The following is a 21,557-nucleotide window of genomic DNA, read 5'->3' as shown; positions in this document are numbered from 1 at the left end:
ACTTTTGTCATAGACGTTGGTTACTCTTGTTCAGATCGTATCTGCTCGGCAGGAAGTGGATGAGCAAACAAATCAACATGATCCGAGCACACATGAAAAGTACCTCCATGCGTCACAAATTCCTTGCTCTCTTTTACTTCTAGAAACGGAAAGCGAGAATGAATTTCGTCCCTTGGATGAAAGGATAGATGAGTTCCACCCAAAAGCAACGAGAACTCTCTTCATTGGCAACTTGGAGAAAACCACCACCTACCACGACCTCCGCAACATCTTTCAGCGCTTCGGTGGGATAGTGGTACGTGAGCTCTCTGCTGCACATGCTGTCGTTGCCCATTCTGTCTGACCAGGCCTGTAAAATGCTACGAGCTGTGATAAATCGTGGTGTCAACGACAGATAATCGGGCTTTATGTGATAACCCGAGTCATTGATCTTCCTGGAATACACCGGAAAGCTTTTCTTCGCATTTAGAGAGAAACCTTAGCACACGGGGGGGGGTAACGTAGCAGTAGGAACAGTCATAGGAGCATTTACAACGTGCCAGCTCAGAGCGTTCACAGAGCAGCCGAACTGGGTGGCTGGGCTGTGGCTCTGCCTGGCGTCATTTTTGTGTTGAATCAGAACAGCTCTGTGAAGTCTTGAATTTCCTGTTGATTCCTGAGACAAAGGGCTTGGTTGCTGCGGGTGGAAGCAGCCATCGGCTCTCACGGCCTGTGCCCTGACAGGAGTGGATGGATTAGCAATGGCATGCGTGGGATTGGGATTTTCAACCAGGCAAGCATCTCTGAACAAGGTGGAGAAGCAGCCATCCTCTCTCCTCTCCTTGACGTTTGTCAAGTCATGTCGGTGTTGCATTAAGAGAAGTGCTCCAGACAAGTGAGGTCACCGTCCAGTGTCGGTGTAATTGATTGGATCTGGGCTGGCACTGATGTCTTATACACTGACTGGGGCTGCTCACAAACCTGCCCTGCTGTGTTTATTCTGCTCTGAAAGCCTTCTGTACCCACTGAGGTGCCGGTCCCACGTGCCAGAACCCCATACGTACTTCTCTCAAAGAAGAAGGGAAGTGTGCTCCACACACGACGTGGACAAATACAAAACCCTCTTCTTACGATGTCTGGCAGCTCTGGCACATCCAGCCTCTGCTGCATCCGTGACATCAGCACCCATTGAGGAATCCACGCAGTGTCTGCGGCTGAAACGCTTTCCTGGTGTTACAGCTGTCCTGATGCAGATGTTTATCAGCAGTGGTGCAGTAAATTCACGTTTCTGTGGAACGCTACTGTCCTGTCAGCGTTATGAATCAGGCAGACCTTGGCAGTGGTGCTGCCTTGCACAGTTCCATCAAAACTCACAAGCTCAGGTGCGGAAAGGGCCGGTTTCCTAACCTTTCCGGTGGGTAATGAGCAAATTTATGGTGTTTTATTTGCCTGTCGGAAAGAATTGCTTGCCCAGGGTGAGTGCTCAAGTGTAATTTGCCATGGCTGCAGTCGTGCTCCTGCAGACTCTTGGAACTGTAGCCCTCTATTAGCATTCCATTTAAATTGTGAGCTTGGGGAAGTCTGAACAGTTGTGTAAATCTCCCACTTGACTTCTGTTTTCCCAGATAAAGGGTTCTTGGGTGAGACCGTATCAAACTGCTGCCGCGTCCCTAAATTTATTAACCGTTAAATTAGTCTGTCCTGGACCTTGGAACGTTTGTACTTTACTGGCGTTGGTGTATAGCTCACAAAGGAGACTTGTGCTGTTCAAACAAACACAGCAAGACGCTCCACCCGTTTTCAGATCGGGATGAATCATCGGATCATGAGTTTGTTCCGAGGCTTTTGGTGCATCTGCCAGTGCTAGCGCTGAGCTTGCATGTTACTCGAACATCAGCCCTGAGCTTACATTGATTAAAGCCGGCCTTTGTTAGGCTTCCGGAGCTTTCTCCTTCCAGCCCTTGCTTTTTAATGGGCCCTTGGTGGCTTGGGAGCAAATACCAGCAGCGAGAGAAGATGAAGATCTTCCTTGCCTTTGCCAAACGAGTGCCAGGTTGGTTCAGGAGATGAGGCCAGCATCACCGTCTGTTTCTAGGAACAGGATGGATCATGTTTGTTTGGAAAAGGAACCCTGCTTGCTTCTTGGCTCAGAAAGGAGGATCCGAGCAGGTTGTTTTTTCTTGAGCCTTTGTGAGTGAAGAATAATCTGTGTTTGTTTGATTCTGAGTTGTCTCTACCTGACATAATGTTAACAGACTGCAGGTGCTGTGTGTTGATCAAGTCAGGCTTAGAACTTGGAGTCTGCATTATGAAGAGCTTTCCCGGCCTCAGGAGGGACTTGGTTTTGTCATTGAATGAGATACAGCAGAAGAGCGAAGTTGTTAACTGTTCACTGTTGTTTAGATCCTCTCCCCGAAGAAAATACTAATTACAGAGCACTCGTGGGGACATGGATCTCTCAAAAAATAAGCGCACTTAGCTCTCATTGACACTGTGGAATGTCCTTTTCAGGCTGGTGCTGACCGACAACTGCTCTGTTTTGTGTTTTGCCCAGGATATCGACATTAAGAAGGTGAACGGTGTCCCTCAGTACGCGTTCTTGCAGTACTGTGATATTGCCAGTGTGTGTAAAGCAATTAAGAAGATGGACGGGGAATATCTTGGAAATAACCGGCTCAAGGTAAAGAAATCCTCCCACAGACTGTGTTTTCCCTGTTGCTGTCGTGTGTGGCATCAGTGGATGATTCGCAGCAGCACGGTCTATGGAAGTAAGATGTGCGCAGGTCAGATTAGAGCGTGAGGCTTTCGACCACCACCATAATGGGGATTAATCAGCGTTTTTGTTGGCTGTCTCAGCAAGGAATCACAGAATCCTGGAGTGGTTTGGGTTGGAAGGGACCTCAAAGCCCATCCAGTCCCACCCCCTGCCATGGGCAGGGACACCTCCCACTGGATCAGGGGCTCCGAGCCCCATCCAACCTGGCCTGGAACCCCTCCAGGGATGGGGCAGCCACCACTGCTCTGGGCAACGTGGGCCAGGGCCTCCCCACCCTCACAGCAAAACATTTCTCCCTAAGATCTCATCTCAGTCTCCCTTTTTTCAGCTGAAAACGGTTCCCCTCGTCCTATCCCTGCCCTCCCTGATCCAGAGCCCCTCCCCAGCTTTCCTGTAGGTCCCAAAGGAGCACCACGTTTGAGCAGACCTGGAGGCCGACATCCCCTGTCCTGGAAGGTCCACGTCTGGTGAGACTGCAGGGACGCGGTGCTGGTACCGATGACAAACAGAGGCTGTTGGCCCCCAGAGCTGTCAAGCTGTCACTTTGCAGACGCATTCAAATTGTAGAAGAAGGCAGTGTTGCCAAACACTGCATTTGTTTAAGCATGCAGAATTATTGTCATTAATTGCCATTTGATTTTGGTCTCGCTTGCACCTGCGTGAGATGCTAATTTTAGAAACCCCGTACAAACAACTCGCTTTCTCCAGATAACTTTAATTAGGCGTGCTCTGTGTGGTCGGTTTAACCCTCCTGAATTGTACTGACGGAAGTTCTGCCCTTTTGTGTTCAGCTGGGCTTCGGGAAGAGCATGCCCACCAACTGCGTCTGGTTAGACGGGCTTTCCACAAACGTTACGGATCAGTATTTAACCCGACATTTCTGCCGATACGGACCTGTGGTGAAGGTAGGTGGGAGACTTTGGCGTCTGATTTTAATTGTTCCTGTCTTCCTTTCTTCCCATCCTGTCCTTTCAACCCCAACTGTCCAGGGCTTTATCGCTCAGGTAGAGAAATTCTCTCTGGGGTGTGATTTGGCTGACAGGGCTCTGAGCTTTGCATCCCCTTGATCCGACAGCGGGGCAGTTGCTTCTGGGGTTCTGAAAACCAACAAAAGCATTTGGAATGAACGAGCCGAGATAATGAGTATTGGAAACCATTCATTGCCCTTTTGCACTGCAGTCTCTCTCCAACAAAACTTCTTCAGAAGGCGAATATGGAGGAACCGCAGTCTAATTACGTAGTTACGCACATGCGTGCTAATTACTTAATTAGACGTCGCAATATATTTTTCTCATCAGACTAAAAAATGATTGTTTTAAAAGCATTTAGAGTCATCACACACAAAAGACATGAAAAAAGCAGTGGGCGATGGTGCCGTGCACCCGTATCAGCCGTGGGAGCGCTTTACCTGCTCTGCGCCAGAGAGCTACGCATGTGCTTAAACTTCAGCGTTGTCCCACGTGTTTCTGTTGGACGTGGATGCGCTTAAAGTTAAGCAGCATGTGTGGATCTCCCCGGGATCAGGGTCTTGCCTCCTTAACGGAGCTTTGTGGGCTTGTGTTGCAGCTTTGACGTTCTTTATAGCTTGAAGAATAAGTCCCTGCTGCCAAAGGCAGGTGATATTTGGAAATTGGGCGTTCAGCAACTGGCGAGTGGTACTGCAGACCGGGATACCAAACCATTCCCGTTTGGGGATTAAATGTTCCCTTTACCTTTTTTCCCCCCTAAAAACACATTGGAAATTTTTCCAAAACCGAAAAGTAATGAAAAAGAAACCACAAAACTCAGTCGCCAAAGAAAAAAGTTAAAAGTAAAATACAGAAAAACAAAATAAAGGCATAAAATACCTCAAGCCACAATATCCACAATTCAAAGCAGTCCCGTGTCCTTGGATCATTTCTCCGTTATGATTACACCTCATCAGAAAAGCCTGGAAATTTACCTTGCTAAAATTTATTTTCCCTCTGGTATCTTCATGACTTAGGATTCTGCTGGGACTGACGTTAAGTCCTGTGGATGAGGCTCTTATTTGGTTTTTGTTTTGTTTTTTTGTTTTTTACAGGTGGTGTTTGACCGCTTAAAAGGCATGGCCCTGGTTCTCTACAATGAGATTGAATATGCACAAGCAGCTGTAAAAGAGACCAAGGGGAGGAAAATCGGTGGGAATAAAATTAAGGTGTGCAGAATGACCTCCAAAACAAACCAAACCAAATTGTATTTAGGCCTCACCCCTTAACTGCCGGCATATGCAGACTTGCCAGGCAAAAGGAACACTTAGCAGGACACGGATGTCCCAGGCACCAAAGGCTTAAACTACCTTTTTATTCTCGGCTTATCGAGGCGTTAGGGAATCTCGGACCGTTCCTTGTAGAGCCTTTTCCAGCATTCTGCCGTCTGTTTTGCTGAACTTGTCTCTCTCCGCTCCTGAGTGTTGGTGTCCGTGTTGCCACCTCATGTGCCCCAATCCAAGGCAAACTCTTGTCCGTTTCAGTGTTAGAGAAGTGAAACCTGGGTGTGAGCTCCTCTGGGGTAACGCATCGCTGCGTTTGCGCTGCTCCATGCGGATGTCCGGGCTCTTGAGCTGGCTCCGTGGTGGCTCGCCTGCCGTAGGCACGGGGCACAGCAGCCCAGGCACATCGTCTGCTCCTGCGACGGCAGCTCCTTCCTTGGAACAGATTTAAAAGATAAATCATGAAAAACACTATTCAAAAAAGCAAATACGATCTTTTTTCTCCTGGAGCACCGCTACACGCTGACAGGGATGTCTTGGATTTGGGTGACAGGTGATTCCTGTTCCTACTGTCCCATCAGTTCCAGTGCCCGGGGAGGCGAGGGGTCAGCCAGCCCTCCGAGTTATCTTCCTCCTCCTCCTTTCTTCTCTCCTGAAGAGTGGGTCACGATGTCTCATCGGATGTGTTAACTGAGCGGCTTCAGGCCCGCTGGGGCTGGGGTTGGACGTCCGTCCGTTTCAGTGCGCAGTGGCTAAATCTAAATGACCTTTACATGTACGTGGGGTCGTTTAGAAGATCGATGTCTTGTGTTTGTGGGTCAACTTTGGAATAAGCAACTCCCATGGTGCGTGTGTGCCTGTGCTCCACCACTGCGGTCACGCAGATGTCTGGGCTGACCCAGAAAAAAGGGAACTAGAATGGTAAAAATAGTGCGTTCCGTGACATACGCATAGTTAAAACCATCCTAATCCTTAATTTTTGCATCAGCTACGCCATTAACTTCTTGATATTGTCACCCTTGGCTAGAGAGCATCCGCTCTTGGAGCTGCTGGAATAGGGAGCTGCGATTCCAGAGCCTTGGTTCCATTCCCGGCCCTGCTCATGCCTGGCTGTGTAGCCCCAGGCAAATAACGTGGAGTCTGCAATAGAAGAACAGCGCTGACCTGCTGTTGCTCTGCGGTGTGAGAAAGGGCCTTCGGAGCACTGATTGGAGTCACCGTTAAAAACAGACCATGGTAACAGCGTGGATTTTTCCTGCTGATTTACTGAGCAGGAGCCTCTGGTCTTGCAGCTCCAACCCAGCCTAGTCAGAAGGGAGTTCTGTCTCTCCACGCCCCGACACTGAATGAAGAGGGAAAGGTCTTGATTCCCCGGGAGGCCCAGGGCCAGTCCAGACCAATGTTCATCTTCTTTTGTTAAATATTGTCACCCCCACTGTCAGTTCTGCTCCCATCTTCAGACTCTGCAGCAGTGACATGTTGTCGGCATGGGATGGTTCTCTCCTGAACGTGATTTATTCTTTATTTTTCAGGTGGACTTCGCGAATCGAGAGAGTCAGCTGGCGTTTTATCATTCCATGGAGAAAACGGGTCAGGATATCAGAGACTTCTATGAAATGCTGGCGGAAAGGAGGCAAGTGTTTCATTATCGTCATCGCAGCCTGATCCTGTTCCAGCATTGTTAAAGTGCAATAAAACTCTCTCCGGGCAGTAATTACGAAGGAAACACTTGGTTTGGTTACTCTAACTTCACCCTTCTTTTTAAATTTCTCTTAACAACTTCTTAGCCTATTTTTAATACCTTTTAGCTTTTCAGTTTGTTTTTTTTAATCAGGTGTGGGTGGTCGCACTTACACCGTGCGGATGGAACAGATACCGCACCCCTCAGGTGTAGCTGGTGTCTCGAATTCCTACTCGGAGGAGGTTTTGGCCTCCGCGTGATCCATATGTTTAGGATCCGGTTGCTGTGATGGGTCACCAGGACACAGTTGTGAGTCATTCATCACGTCCTAGGAATGCAGAGTAGCTTGTCCGTAGCGCCTTCCCGTGTCCACAGGAGAAATGGATACGTTATGGTCTGATAAACAACTGCTGCTCGTCTGCTGAGCAGATACTGAGATTTGCTCTTCCCCTGCCCCTTCTAACAGCGCAGTTTGTTAATTTGATAAAATAATAAAGTAAGATTGAGGCAGCAGTGGGTTTTTTTTGCTGTTAGACATGAAAACCATGTTCTGCATTGCTGCCCTCCTGCAAACTGTCGCAGAGGTACGTAGCTGCGGCCGCCGGTCCCCGCAGGCGCTGGCCGGGAGCAGCCTGGCACAGCAGCACACCTCATTCTGTTCCTTTCTTTCCTCTGTGTTTCTCTTATTGGCAAAATCTGAAAAGGGAAGCATTTTCTTCTTGTGTGGATGTGTTTTTATTACCATCAGAGGCTGGCTGAGATGTTAGGCTCTGGTTTACCTGTGAATAAGCACAGCGTGACGCTGGTTGTACCTGTGTGTGAGACACAGCTCGTTGGTTTTTGCGGCAGAGTAGATCGGTCTCACATGCGAAACTGCCAGATGTAAAAGCGAGAAGGGTTTGGAAATTGGCAGTTGGGATTTGCAGAATGGAAATAGATGTGTGCATTCCCCAGTCCGTGCCAGATGTTGTGATGCGCCAGCAAGCAGGCGGTAGTAATTCCCTCTGAACCACACCAAACCAGAAGACAGCAGTGTATCATCAGGCGTCTTTTAGCGCAGAGGAGCCAGCTGGGCTTGTCTCTGCCACGGAGTAATTCCGAGTAGAACACTGCTTTCTGGTTTGGGTTGGAAGGGGCCTCAAAGCCCATCCAGTCCCACCCCTGCCATGGGCAGGGACACCTCCCACTGGCTCAGGGGCTCCAAGCCCCATCCAATCTGGCCTGGAACCCCTCCAGGGATGGGGCAGCCACCACTGCTCTGGGCAACCTGGGCCAGGGCCTCCCCACCCTCGCAGGAGAACATTTCTCCCCAAGATCTCATCTCAATCTCCCCTCTTTCTGCGTAACGTGAGTGAGCTCTACAGCTCGTCTTGCCATTCTGCGTCCTCTATCCCTCCTCTGAGCTGCTCCTGGCAGGTCGGGGTCCCCTGCAGCAGTGCTGAGGTCTGCACTACCCAGGTTCTTCTAGGTTGTAGGTGTAGCTGGTCTAAATACCCAAAGGAAAACAGAACACAAAACCCCCATGGTTATTTTTTTTTAACTTCACAGCTGCCTTTTGAAGCTGCCCGCTTGGCTGCAGAATGAGTTTGCTGTCGTTGCGTTTTGTTTCCTTCTGTTCTTTTTCAATTTTAAACATTTCTTAAAACCTGGAACCTGTCAGCTTGTAACATAAACCATCAGCTGTGGAGGCAGATAAATGTACGTGAGACTGAGTGTGTAAAACGCACTGCGATGGTGGGGAGCGGGAGCAGCATCTCCGTGCCGCTCCTCTGCCAGAGAGACCTGTTCAGAGTTGCAAATGGCATATTTTTGCCATTCGGAGGTATTGAGATAACGACATCGCTTGACGATTTACCTGATGTCATAAACAACCTGTTTGGTTTTTTCCTTGACCTGGTCTTACACTAAACAGGCAACGTCAGCGTGCTATCACGTGCAGCAAATTAGCGAATTGTGGAGTTAAATGGTCACTTGCAGTGTTCAGGGTTTTTAAAGATACCCTACTGCCACTTGACTGTTCAGTGCTGGAGAGGTTCCAGCCTCAGATTCTGATTTGAGTTGTGTTTTCAGAGGTCCTCGAGACGAGGTGGTCCTCACCGGGACAGCCGGTGCGTGAGCACAGTGGTGCTGTGCGGGCTCGGCCTTACTTTAACGCAGTGTTTGCATTTGGCAGAAGTGAAACAGTGGGGCTGATGAAAAGATGCTTGGCAGAGCTTGTCAGTAAACGACCAACTAAGTGCATATGGTAATTGATTGGCAAACAAAATGTTTAATCCACTGTGCACCCATTCGTTGATGTTCAGCACAGCTGTGTACGGTGGCCTTGGTGCGCATCTTAAGAAATTGTTGTAAACCGATTCCCCTCGTAGCAAAGATTGTGGTAACGCAGGGCGCTGGGTGGAGAGGAGAACTGACCTGTTTATTCTCATATTTAGCAGAGACGAACGAAGAGGATCTTACGAGTACGCCCCTGACCGTACCTACTACGAGACTGTTCGGACTCCTGGGACTTACCCTGAAGATCCTCGGCGCGAATACCCAGCTCGAGGCAGAGAATTCTATGCAGAGTGGGATCCCTACCAAGGAGATTACTATGACCCACGCTACTACGACGACCCGCGCGAGTACAGGGATTACCGAGGCGATCCGTACGAGCAGGACATCAGGGAATACAGCTACCGGCAACGGGAGAGGGAGCGGGAGAGGGAACGCTTCGAATCTGATCGGGACAGAGACCACGAACGAAGGCCGATTGAACGGAGCCAGAGTCCGACGCATTCCAGGCGTCCGCAGAGCCCTGGCACGTCTCCCTCACAATCAGAAAGGCTGCAGAGCGATTCGGAGCGGAGGATTTACAGCAGGTCATCGGATCGCAGCGGCAGCTGCAGCTCTCTGTCTCCTCCACGATATGACAAGCTCGACAAAGCCCGTGTGGAACGCTACGCGAAAAATGAAAAACCAGAGAAGGAGCGTGCTTTCGAGCAGGAGAGAGTCGACAAGGAGAAACGGTTGGTGAGGAAGGAAAAGCCGGAAAAAATAGAGAAGGAAAAAACCGATAAGCAAAAGCGAAAAGCAAAAATCCATTCGCCCAGCTCTCAGTCTTCTGAAACGGATCAAGAGAATGAGAGAGAGCCCAGCCCTGAAAAACTGAAGGGCAACAGTAAACAAAGCAAAGAGAGAGGGGACAAAGAAGGGACAGCTAAAAACCGCCTGGAACTGATGCCCTGTGTCGTGTTGACCCGAGTGAAAGAAAAGGAAGGGAAAGTTATTGACCAGCCCGCTTTGGAGAAGCTGAGGGCAAAGCTGGATAATGACACTATGAAGTCCCCACTTCTGGAGCAGAAAACACAGACATCCCAGGCAGAGCAAACCAAGACGGATCAGTCTAAACTGGAACCTGCCAGAACCAAGGTACAGAAGGAGAAAGCCCTTGCCAGTCACGTGGAAGTGGTGGATAAGGAGGGAAAAATGAAACCCAAAAAGCACTTGAAGACAGAGCAACCTTCTGAGGGGGCCAACGCGGTAGATTTGGACAAGTTGGAGGCTCGTAAGAGACGTTTTGCTGATGCAAATCTGAAGCCCGAGAGGCAAAAACTGGAAGTAAAAAGAAGCAGCCAAGATGAGGAAGATGCACGTGTGGTTTTGAAAAAGCAGCTTGATGCAACGGCTTCTTCTAGAGAAGCGACAGTATTGAGGGAAGGAGAATTGGAAAGAAAACCCCTGAGGAAGGAAATGCTTAAAAGGGAATCCAAAAAACTCAAACTGGAAAGACTTATTCCTGTTACCAGTCCCAAAGAAGTTCAGGAGACTCTTAGCGTTGGTGGGATTGGCATGCGTCCCACCCTGGACCTGCAGGCGAGGCTCTTGGAGGCAGCCGATGAACCAGCTGAGGTGCAGGAGCTCTCTTCTAGGAAACTGAACCCGGTCAAGCCCCAGCACAAACAGGTGCAGCTCCTGGACGACCAAGGAGCAGAGAAGGAGGACGCCAGGAAGAATTACTCTGGTCTGCCTGAGGACACACCTGACCATAAACTTGGCTCAGAGAAGCCTCCGTCAGCTGATACAGAGGAGAAAATTGGCATCGACATCGACCACACACAAAGCTACAGGAAACAAATGGAGCAGAGTCGCAGGTTGAAACAGCAGCTGGAAATGGAGATCGCAAAGTCTGAGAAGTTTGGCAGCCCAAAGAAAGATGTGGATGAATATGAAAGGCGGAGCTTGGTCCACGAGGTGGGAAAACCTCCGCAAGATGTCACCGATGACTCTCCACCAAGTAAAAGGAAAAAGACTGACCAGTTTGACTTTGAAATCAGCACTAAAAGAGAAAGAAACTACAGAAGTTCTCGTCAGGTGAGCGAGGACTCTGAAAGGACATCCTGTTCCCCAAGCATCAGACACTTCCCTTTCCATGAAGATGATGACACGCTCGATTCTCCGAGGCTGATGCCGTTAAAGGAAACCAAAGAGTCGCCTAAAACAGAGGAAAAGGGTCTTTCATATTCCAGCATGGCTGTGAGGGAAGACTCGCTGAAATTCAATCCTTACGATTCCAGCAGAAGGGAGCAGATGGCAGAAATGGCGAAACTAAAACTCTCCGTGCTGAGTTCTGAAGACGACTCGAGTAGGTGGGAAACACAAGTGAAGCAGGAGCCTGGTCGAGTGGATATCAGCTTCCCGAGCAGCATCGTCAAGAGAGACAGCATACGCAAGCGCTCTGTCCGAGACCTGGAACCAGGGGAAGTGCCTTCGGATTCAGACGATGACGGTGAAAACAAGCCCCATTCCCCAAAAGCCTCGTCCTTGTTGGAGAGTTCCAGGTTGTCTTTTTTATTAAGGGACAGAGAAGAGAAGTTACGTGAAAGAGAGGAAAGACTGTCGAGTTCCTTGGAGAGAAACAAATTTTACTCTTTTGCGTTGGACAAGACAATCACGCCAGACACAAAGGCCTTGCTCGAAAGAGCTAAATCTCTGTCATCGTCCAGAGAAGAAAACTGGTCCTTTCTAGACTGGGACTCGAGATTTGCTAGTTTTAGAAACAATAAAGACAAGGAGAAGGTTGACTCGGCTCCGAGACCTATTCCATCTTGGTATATGAAAAAGAAAAAAATCAGGACCGATTCAGAAGGTGGAAAACTGGATGATAAGAAGGAAGATCATAAAGAGGAGGAACAAGAGAGACAGGAACTGTTTGCCTCTCGTTTTTTGCATAGCTCAATCTTTGAACAGGATTCCAAGCGCCTGCAGCATTTGGAGAGAAAAGACGATGATCTAGACTTCATTTCGGGTAGGTTGTACGGGAGGCAGTCTTCTTCCGATGGGACAAACAGTGCAGCTGATTTGGTACAAGAGCCAGTGGTTCTCTTCCACAGTCGGTTTATTGAGCTAACGCGAATGCAGCAGAAAGAAAAGGAGAAAGATCAGAAACCAAAGGAAGTGGAAAAACAGGAAGATAAAGAAAACCGGCCAAAAACACCAGAAACGGTTCCCGAGAGTAAAGAACCAGAACATAAAACTTCCTCGGTGGTCGGTCCCTCTTCAGTCACTGTCCTACCACAGGAACCAGCACCCGTTGCTTCTGAGAAGACAGCGAATGAGAAGGTAGTGGTGGAAACTACTTCTGTAAAAGAGGAAAAACCATCTGAACCTGCTTCTGCAGCAGAGGAGCAAAAACCTTTTCCTGAAGTTGCTGCTCCCATCAAAATCGAACCACCCGAGCAAACTGAACCACCACCAGTCGTAGAAGCTGGTAAAGAAGTTGTTCCTACAACCCTTGTGCCGGAGGAAGATGCTGTAGCAACTGAGCATCCTTCGTACTTGGATACGAAGCCTCCTACTCCTGGATCTTCCTTTTCCCCAGGAGACACCAGTGTAGATCCAGAACCTGAAGCTGCCCAGTTGATTCCACCTCCGCCCAAGGTGGTTCAGAAGTCCGATGAGGCTGCTGAGCCTAAGGAAGAAAATCCTCTGCCTTCTGCCAACGCTGATGCTAGCACGAGTCAAAAGGTGGAGGTGGCTGCCGAGGTCCTGCCGCCCGTTTCTGACAATGATATGGAAGTCGAACCTCCGGTGGTTGTGAAAGACAAGAAGTCCTACAAGAATAAACGCTCCAAGACCCCCGTGCAGTCGGCTGCAGCTACCGTCACGGAAAAGCCCGTCACGAGGAAGAGCGAAAGAATTGACCGTGAAAAACTGAAAAGGTCGAGCTCTCCGCGTGGGGAGACGCAGAAGCTTTCTGAATTGAAAGTGGAGGCGGAGAAGGTTTCGAGGAACGCTGCTAAATCCCCTAGTTCTGCCGCAGAGCCAGAAAACGTGGAGCCAAGCTTGCCAATAGGCCGCACCAGGCGCAGAAACGTGAGGTCCGTGTACGCTACCACGGGGGACAATGAAGGCCCATCTCCAGTGAAGGACTCCATGGAGGTCACTAGATCCACCAGGAAGAGAGGGGAGAAGGAACCACAGGAAACGGTGACAACCGTTCCTACAACCCCGAGGAGGGGAAGACCTCCAAAAACCCGCCGTAAGCCAGAGGAGGACATCTCCCCAGTAAAGACAGAACCAGCACAGCAAGAGGCAGAGGAGACTGAAACTAAAGAGGTTATGGAAGCTCCTAAGCCTGCAGAAGGTTGGAGGTCTCCTAGATCACAGAAGCTAACACACAGTCACTCATCGGCTGCTGCCAGCCAACAGGGGAAGAAAGGGAAGAACGAACCAAAAGCCGATATCACAGCTGAATCTGAAGATGCTGCTGAAAGAAGTGGTCAGGAATCGAGCGTCGGTGACAACAGCAATAAAGCAAAAGCCACTGAGAAAGAACTGGCAGCAAGTGAGCAGAAACGTGATCGGAAAGAACTGGATGTGGAGAAAAACCAGCTGGAAATCCCCACGGTTGAGATTATCGAGAAGAAGACGGTGCCAGAAAAGGTTACAAAATCCAAAAGGGGAAGGTATAAAAATACCAAAACCGTTGTAGATAAAGCATCCGTGTGTCTCAAAAGTGTAGAAATACGTCTCAATGTGGACGAAGTCAAGGGCGCCCTGCGGCCGGCTGACGAGGAGCCCGAGCCGGTGGCAGTGTCGCCAGCCAAAATGAAGAGCCCTCCGAAAGAGGACATCCTGCCACCCCATTTTGTTAAGAATGAGGTAGAAGATCCATTCCCAGAAACAGAAAAAGAGATGCTGCGGGAGCCAAAGCCGTCCCCCGAGGCTGCCCAGTTAGCAAAGCAGATCGAGCTGGAGCAGGCAGTGGAGAACATCGCGAAGCTCACCGAGACGCCTCCCGCAATTGCTGCCTACAAAGAGCCATCGGCAGATGTGCCGGAGGTTCGTCAGGAGGAGGATGGAGATAAACCTGCGCATCAGGCGAGTGAAACGGAGCTGGCAGCAGCCATCGGCTCCATCATCAATGATATATCCGGGGAGTCGGAAAGCTTTCCTGCACCTCCGACATATCCCGCGGAATCGGAAGCGGAAATCCCCACAGAGCCCTTAGTGTTACCATCGCCTCGAGAGGAGATGGAGCCCGAGACGGATCAGGCGGTGAATAATATCCTGGAGACGGAGGCCGCCATTGAACCTGCAGTGCAGCCGGTTCCTGGCTCTGCCCCGGCGGTGGTAGAGGCGGAGAGCAAGGAGGCCGAAATCAGCTTCAGTGAATCTTCCAACTCCGCGCAGGAGGCCGAGACCTTGCAGGAGGCTGAAGTTGCTCGGAAGGAGAAGGGCCGACAGAAAAGCACGCGGCAGCGGCGCAAAAGAAGCACGGGCAGAAAGGGCGACGTAGCCGAAGTCAACGCCTTCGAGCCAGAGAGGGTGCAGAGCAAGTCACCCCCTGCCAGCGAAGTGAAAGCAAAACCCGAAGAAGCCTTGAAGGAGGAAAAGCAAACTAAACCCGTTGCTCAGGCTTCCACGGAGCCGAGCGCTTCTGATATCAGCAAGACTGCAGCCGCTGACATCGTCCTAGCCACGCACGAAGCCGTTACTGAGAGCAGCACCTCTCCAAAAGCGCCTGCTCCAGCTCCTCTGGACCTGGCCGCCCCGCCGGTTCCCCTCGACGAGGGGAGTCAGAGTGGCTTCAAGATCCGGTCGCCCATAGACAACGCGCCCATCACGCCGCCGAGCGTCCCGAGCGCAGCCCTCCCAGCCATCCCTTCGGCAGTGGCAGCAGCCAAGCTGCCCGCCCCGGGGCCCGCCGCTATCGTCCCCCTTCACTCCGGCGCTGCCAAGGTGCCCGAGTGGATGGTGAGGCACGAGGAGCCCCGTGCCCGCTCCACGCCCCCACCAGCTCTCCCACCAGACACGAAGGCGTCAGATATCGATACGAACTCCAGCACTTTGAGGAAGATACTCATGGAGCCCAAGTACGTCTCGGCGACGAGCATAACCTCCACGCACGTGACGACGACGCATGCTGAGCCAGTGAGCGCTCCTCGCTTGGAGGAGGCGCCGCTGCACCCCGCTGTGGAGGCCATAAAGCCGGTTTCAGAGGAGAAGCCGGCAGTTCCCATCACCAATGCCTTGGACCCGCCGGTGGCCGAAGCACCGGTGTTCAGTGAGAAGGAAAAGATCAGTACCGTGATTGCTCCCAAAGCCACCTCGGTGATAAGCAGGATGCCCCACAGCGTGGATCTGGAGGAGGCTCCGAGGATCACCTTGGTGAAGCAAACGCCCCAAGCCCAGACGTGTCTCGTCAATGCCCCCTCGCCGAAGTTTAAGCAGAGGTCGAGCGCAAACGATAACAGCCGCTTTCATCCCGGATCGATGTCTATTATCGAGGACAGGCCTGTAGAGACTGGGTCCAGTCCAGGGCTGCGGGTGAACACCTCGGAAGGCGTGGTGCTCCTCAGTTACTCGGGGCAGAAGACAGAAGGCCCTCAGCGAATTAGTGCTAAGATCAGCCAGATTCCTCCAGCCAGCGCGGTCGACATAGAGTTCCAGCAGTCTGTATCCAAGTCGCAGATCAAACAGGAACCCATCACCCCGTCCCAGCCGACGCCAAAAGGCTCCCAGACCTCAGGGGGCTACGGGACTGTTTCCACTCATTCTTCTTTGGTACTAGGAACCCAGCCTTACAATACGTCGCCTGTCATCTCCTCTGTTAAACAAGAGCGTGCTGCACTGGAGAAGTCCGACGCATCCCACCTCTCTGTCCAGCCTCCAGCGTCGCAGCCTGGCAAAGTCCTCACGCAGACTGTAAACACTCCTCCCGTGCTCGTCCACAACCAGATGGTCGTCAACAAAAAGCTGTCCGACCCGGCTGCTTTGAAAGTGGAGACCAAGACTCTGCAGCCCTCTTCCAACTTGAGTCCTGGGGTCAGTCCCCACCACCCTTCCCTCTCTGGGAAGATACATTCGGAAGCGAACCACGTCAGCTCGGGGCCCAGCACGCCAACCGACCGGGCTATTTCCCACTTGGGGGTCACCAAACAGGAGCCGCACTCGCCGCGTACCAGCGGGCACTCACCGTCGCCGTTCCCACGGGCCTGTCATCCCGGCAGCACCTCATCTCCAGCTTTATCGAGCAGCACCCCAGTGATGCTGGCGCCGGGCATTCCCGTTCCACAGTACATATCCAGCATGCATCCTGAGCAGTCTGTGATCATGCCCCCTCACAGCGTCACGCAGACGGTGTCCCTGGGCCATCTGTCCCAAGGCGAGGTGAGAATGAACACCCCTCCTCTCTCCGGCATCCCGTACGGCATCCGCCCGGAAGCGCTCCACTCCCCCAGAGCTTCTCTTCAGACCCAGATGGAGATCAAACCTCAGCGGTCCAGCACGCCCCAGCCAGCGCCAATACGAGACATCGTCATGCCCGCCCTGTCCTCTCAGCATCCCCCGGAGGAGGAGATGCACTACCACCACAGCACCGTGTGCCGGGGGCCGGCTCCCGTCCAGTCTGATGTCCTGGTGATGCAGCCGGATTACCGCATGCATCCCACCGGCATCAGGCTGGACCAGTACAACGTCCCCCGCGATGTCAGGATGATCATGCATCCGCACATGGCTGCCGTGGGTGAGCACCACTCGGAAACGCGACAGTCCCGGACACCCGAAGGGGCTGGGAAAACTCCTCCTGTCAGTAAGACCCCACAGCCCGGAAAAGAGACGCCAAAACCTTCCGAAGGGAAGATGGCGCACTCGCCGCACAGTGAGACGCGGCTGCTTAGCGTCCCCTCCAGCAGCCAGCTGCCCGGACTGCCGCTGACGCAGCCGGTGGTGGTTCCGCACGGGGTTCAGATCATGCACCCTGCGGGGAGCTCCTTCCACGACTACCGCTCTGTGTACGGTGACATGAGGAACTACCACACGGCGGCACAGCTCGGGCATCCTCAGTTCCCAGGTGCCTCGCCAATCGGGTTGCCTTCCCGGAGCATGACCCCATCTCAGGTGAGAAATAAACCCTTTTCTTCTCCTTCTGCCTTCAATCCCGAACGTTTTGAGCTAATTCCAGCCCCAGTGAGGCCACAGGAGTTGAGTTTGGCACTCAGTGGTCACTCTGCAAACCCTGCATAAGCTCATAGCACGAGAGAATCGTAGAATCATGGAATGGGCTGGAAGGGACCTTAAAGATCATGTAATTCCAACCCCTTGCGAGGGGCAGGGACACCCCAGCCTGTCACCACTAGGTGGCAATCGGTGACCGCTGGGTGCTGGCTGGGTGCTGGGGTCCCGGGCACCCAGGGGTGACATTTGGGGGCAGAGCGATGCATCCCATCGCAGAGGTCCAACCACCACTGTCCTTCCGCTTCCTGTGCTGGGCTGGGGGCTTTCACCATAGGCTTACTGGATATTAGATGATTAAGGGCTCTTCTAACTCAAACCACTCAGGGAATGGGTTGGGTTGGGTTGGAAGGGACCTCAAAGCCCATCCAGTCCCACCCCTCCTGGCTCAGGGGCTCCAAGCCCCATCCAACCTGGCCTGGAACCCCTCCAGGGATGGGGCAGCCACCACTGCTCTGGGCAACCTGGGCCAGGGCCTCCCCACCCTTATGGCAGAACATTTCTCCCTAAGATCTCATCTCAATCTCCCCTCTCTCATCTCAAAACCGTTCCCCTCATCCCATCCCTGCCCTCCCCGATCCAGAGCCCCTTCCCAGCTTTCCTGGAGCCCCTTTCAGCACTGGAAGCTGCTCAGAGGTCTCCCCGCAGTCTTCTCTTCTCCAGGATGAACAGTCCCAACTCTCAGCCTGTCCTCATACAGGAGGTGCTCCAGACCCCGAATCATCTTTGTAGCCTCATCCGGACCCATTCCAACAGCTCCATCTCCTTATGTTGAGGATTCCAGAACTGAGGAGCTGGTTTTGTTTGGAAGTGGGGTTGCAGTGCTGCTCAGCATTAGGGGAAGCTAAAATAACCCATGTTCTTTGCTGCTGAAGGGCTCAAACCAGAAGGGGCGAAGCTGCCGACAGGTTTCTAGCCGTAGGGGTGCTGCGGGCAGGGCTGCCAGCATCGAGGGGCGCGTGGGTCAGGCATTCCCGGACGGATGGCGGGGCTAAGGATGGGCGTTGGGCAGGAATGGGGGAATGGGGTTTCAGCTCTCTGGTGTCAAAACCCTTGGAGGACGATCAGTGGTCCAAGCCCTGCCGCAACAGAGCCGATGCTGTCATGTGGAGTCGGATTTCTCCACCAGGAATCTGATGGTGCCCTGGAAACCTTTTTGTTGAATTAACGAGTTCTGATAAGCCCACAGACTAAAGATTTTTGGTTTGCCTGAAGCACTTCAAAGAGAGGCTGAGGGTCTGGGCTTGTTCAGCTTAGAAAAGACTCCGAGGAGATCTTATTGTGGCCTTTCAGTACTGAAAGATAGGGAAGATGGGAAAAGACTTTTTAGCAGGGCCTTTTGCAATAGGACAAGAGGGAACGTTTTCGAGCTGAAAGAGGGGAGATTGAGATGAGATCTCAGGCAGAAATGTTCTCCTGTGAGGTTGAGGAGGCCCTGGCCCAGGTTGCCCAGAGCAGTGGTGGGTGCCCCATCCCTGGAGGGGTTCCAGGCCAGGTTGGATGGGGCTCGGAGCCCCTGATCCAGTGGGAGGGGTCCCTGCCCATGGCAGGGGGTGGGACTGGGTGGGCTTTGAGTTCCCTTCCAACCCAAACCAATCCATGATTTTGTGATTCTACAAATCTTTTCTTTTCCCCCATGGCTGCTTCCCAGGGTCTGCCGGAGGGCGAACACTCGCACGCCAGCCAGCCGGTGCGCAGCAAGACTCCTCAGATCCCCCCGGATGCCAAGGGCCCGCCAGCAGCAGGATCCGAACAGAGCCACCACCCCACTGTAAATAGGCACACGGCACAGATAGACCCTCACGTCCACCTTCAGAGGGCACAGGCGGACACGGGCCAGACCTCCTACCCTTCACCTGTCGCCATTTCAATGAAACAGGAGCTTCCATCACCGCACCAGCCTCAGGCGGTTCCCAAGCAATCCATGTTTATCCCCACGACGTCGGGTGCTGGGGCTCCACCAGGGCTGCCCCTCAGCCGCCCCGAGCCCCAGTCTGCGCTCAAACAAGAGCCATCTCCTCACCCTGTTTCACAGAGACCTGTGGATATGGTTCAGCTCCTGACGGTGAGTATTGCTCCATCAGCTTCTCCCGGCCTCGCACTCCTCCTCTGGGGAGAAACATGAGGTTCTACACAGCTTCTCTCACTTGTGGCGCTTTGGTGCACCTCCTGTATGAGAACAGGCTGAGGGAGTTGGGGTCGTTCAGCCTGGAGAAGGCTGCGGGGAGACCTTAGAGCAGCTTCCAGTGTTGAAAGGGGCTCCAGGAAAGCTGGGAAGGGGCTCTGGATCAGGGAGGGCAGGGAGAGGATGAAGGGAACGTTTTTTTGCTGAGAGAGGGGAGATTGAGATGAGATCTTGGGGAGAAATGTTCTCCTGTGAGGGTGGGGAGGCCCTGGCCCAGGTTGCCCAGAGCAGTGGTGGCTGCCCCATCCCTGGAGGGGTTCCAGGCCAGGTTGGATGGGGTTTGGAGCCCCTGAGCCGGTGGGAGGTGTCCCTGCCCATGGCAGGGGTGGGACTGGATGGGCTTTGAGGTCCCTTCCAACCCAAACCATTCTATGATTGTGTCAAAGAGCAATAGTTATTTAATTTAAAGAAAACCACCTTCCCAAACCCAGAGACTGAGGAACAGGCATGAAGTTGGGTTCATGTTTCCCGTATAAACTCGAGCAACTCCTGCTCTTTCTCAATTCTCCCATTTGGAAAAGAGAAAGCGGCGTTTGGTGTCGGCCGCGCTGCGGGGGAGGCTGGGAGCCTGCCGAGGGCTCTGATGTTAAGGGTGAAGGAGCCGCCCAGGCGTCTCAGCCAGCTGGAAGGAGAAAGTGCTGGATTAGGGATGGACCGAACCCACGCCCAGAGCGGCGTGGACGAGGGCTGATGAGATGTTACACATGTACCGAGTGCTCGCAGCAAATGCTGGCGCCGCAGTCACCCGTGGAAATATCAGAGGCAAATGAGCAGCTCAGCCAGGGTTCAGGATCACTCTCTGCTTCGTTTGTGTTTAACGCTGCTTCTCTCTCTCTTTCCAGAAATACCCAATCGTCTGGCAGGGCCTCCTGGCTCTCAAAAACGACACGGCTGCCGTTCAGCTCCACTTTGTCTCCGGGAATAACGTCTTGGCGCACCGGTCACTGCCGGCGCCGGAGGGAGGGCCCCCGCTGCGGATCGCCCAGCGCATGCGACTGGAGGCTTCCCAGCTGGAGGGCGTCGCGCGCAGAATGATGGTGAGGGGTGGGACGGGGCTGCGGGAGGCGCCGGAGGCCGGGCTCCTCTTGGCTTCTCCCAGGAGCTTCGGCTCTCGCAGTGTGGGTCACATTGTGTGGGATTCTGGCAGTTGCTGTGAGGTTCCTTCATCCCAAAGGGTGTGAAATGCAGATGGCGAGCAGGGAATGGCGGAGGTGGGAAACGCTCACCGTCGCCCATCCCTCTCCCCCAGAACAAATCCCTGCTGGCTCTGACACCCCTGAGGAAGGTGGAAATTGGGCGGCTGTGGAAGTTCAGCCCTTCCCAGCAGCCGAGCCTCTGGCACGTGTTTCCTTACTCTGGAGTTGAGCAAGAGGGTTTTCCACAGCAGGTTGTGGATTAAACACTCTGAGCAAACGTGTGACTGCGACGCTGCCTTTCCTCCCCAGGTGGAGAGCGATTACTGCCTGCTGCTGGCCCTGCCTTGTGGCCGAGACCAGGAGGACGTGGTGAACCAGACGGAGTCGCTGAAGGCCGCGTTCATCAGCTACCTGCAGGCGAAGCAAGCCGCTGGCATCATCAACGTGCCCAACCCCGGCTCTAATCAGGTACTGCCAGGGGGATACCCTGAATCCATCGATAACGGCACCTGCAGCCCCAGGGCTTTGCCCGAGCTGGTGCCGGAGGTGCTGCTTGTTATTGCTGGAATAAACCCCGGTGTTCTCCGCGCTGGCCTGTGCCGTCACTGGTCAGAACGCTCCGATATAACCGATGCAAACCAAACAAACCCAGCCCCACGCCCGGTGTGTCCTTCCCAGTCCCGTATCTTTGGCTGCGAACAAACCAAATGTTGGAAGCGGGGAGCTCTTTCCTTTCCCGTTCATATCCTGTATTTTCCAGGAAACCTTTTCTTGCTCTTGGCCACGTGGATACAAAATGTTTGGGGTTGGGGATGCAGAGCCTTTATTCCAGATCCGCTGCATTGAGTCAAATCGTATCCATTCCTGGGTGGAAACAGCTCAGAATGAGCGGTTGGCGCTTGGAGCAGCTGCTGAAATGATAATTATTGGGAATTTTACTGCCTTTCCCAGTAAAACCAACCAGCTCCGACATCTCTGGTGTGGAAAAACTCCCCACTTCGGGAACCACGCCTGCGTGTGGCATCTCCCTTTTTTTACACAACTGCGCTGCTTTTGAGCTTTCAAGCATCCAA

The 21,557-nt window shown here is 52.7% G+C and overlaps 1 protein-coding gene across 4 annotated transcripts in view; it reads left to right on the top strand.

Moving 5' to 3' along the window:
* The window catches only part of SPEN (spen family transcriptional repressor), a 70,329-nt gene that overhangs the window by 47,404 nt on the left and 1,368 nt on the right, over nt 1-21,557 (top strand). Inside the window, exons 6-14 of one of the 4 annotated variants that reach the window (XM_054085482.1) lie at nt 144-295; nt 2,534-2,659; nt 3,547-3,660; nt 4,818-4,931; nt 6,518-6,618; nt 9,105-17,049; nt 18,815-19,228; nt 20,191-20,385; nt 20,794-20,952. In XM_054085482.1, the coding sequence (XP_053941457.1) occupies nt 144-295; nt 2,534-2,659; nt 3,547-3,660; nt 4,818-4,931; nt 6,518-6,618; nt 9,105-17,049; nt 18,815-19,228; nt 20,191-20,385; nt 20,794-20,952 (9,320 nt within the window). Of the gene's footprint in view, nt 1-143; nt 296-2,533; nt 2,660-3,546; nt 3,661-4,817; nt 4,932-6,517; nt 6,619-9,101; nt 17,050-18,814; nt 19,229-20,190; nt 20,386-20,793; nt 20,953-21,557 lie in introns of all 4 variants that reach the window. The other 3 variants (XM_054085481.1, XM_054085484.1, XM_054085483.1) reach the window with 3 other exon arrangements.

This window comes from Cuculus canorus, chromosome 21, assembly GCF_017976375.1.
Source record: "Cuculus canorus isolate bCucCan1 chromosome 21, bCucCan1.pri, whole genome shotgun sequence".
NCBI lineage: Eukaryota > Metazoa > Chordata > Aves > Cuculiformes > Cuculidae > Cuculus > Cuculus canorus.
The sequence above is the reverse complement of the archived record's forward strand: the minus strand, read 5'-3'. Positions and strand labels throughout refer to the sequence as shown.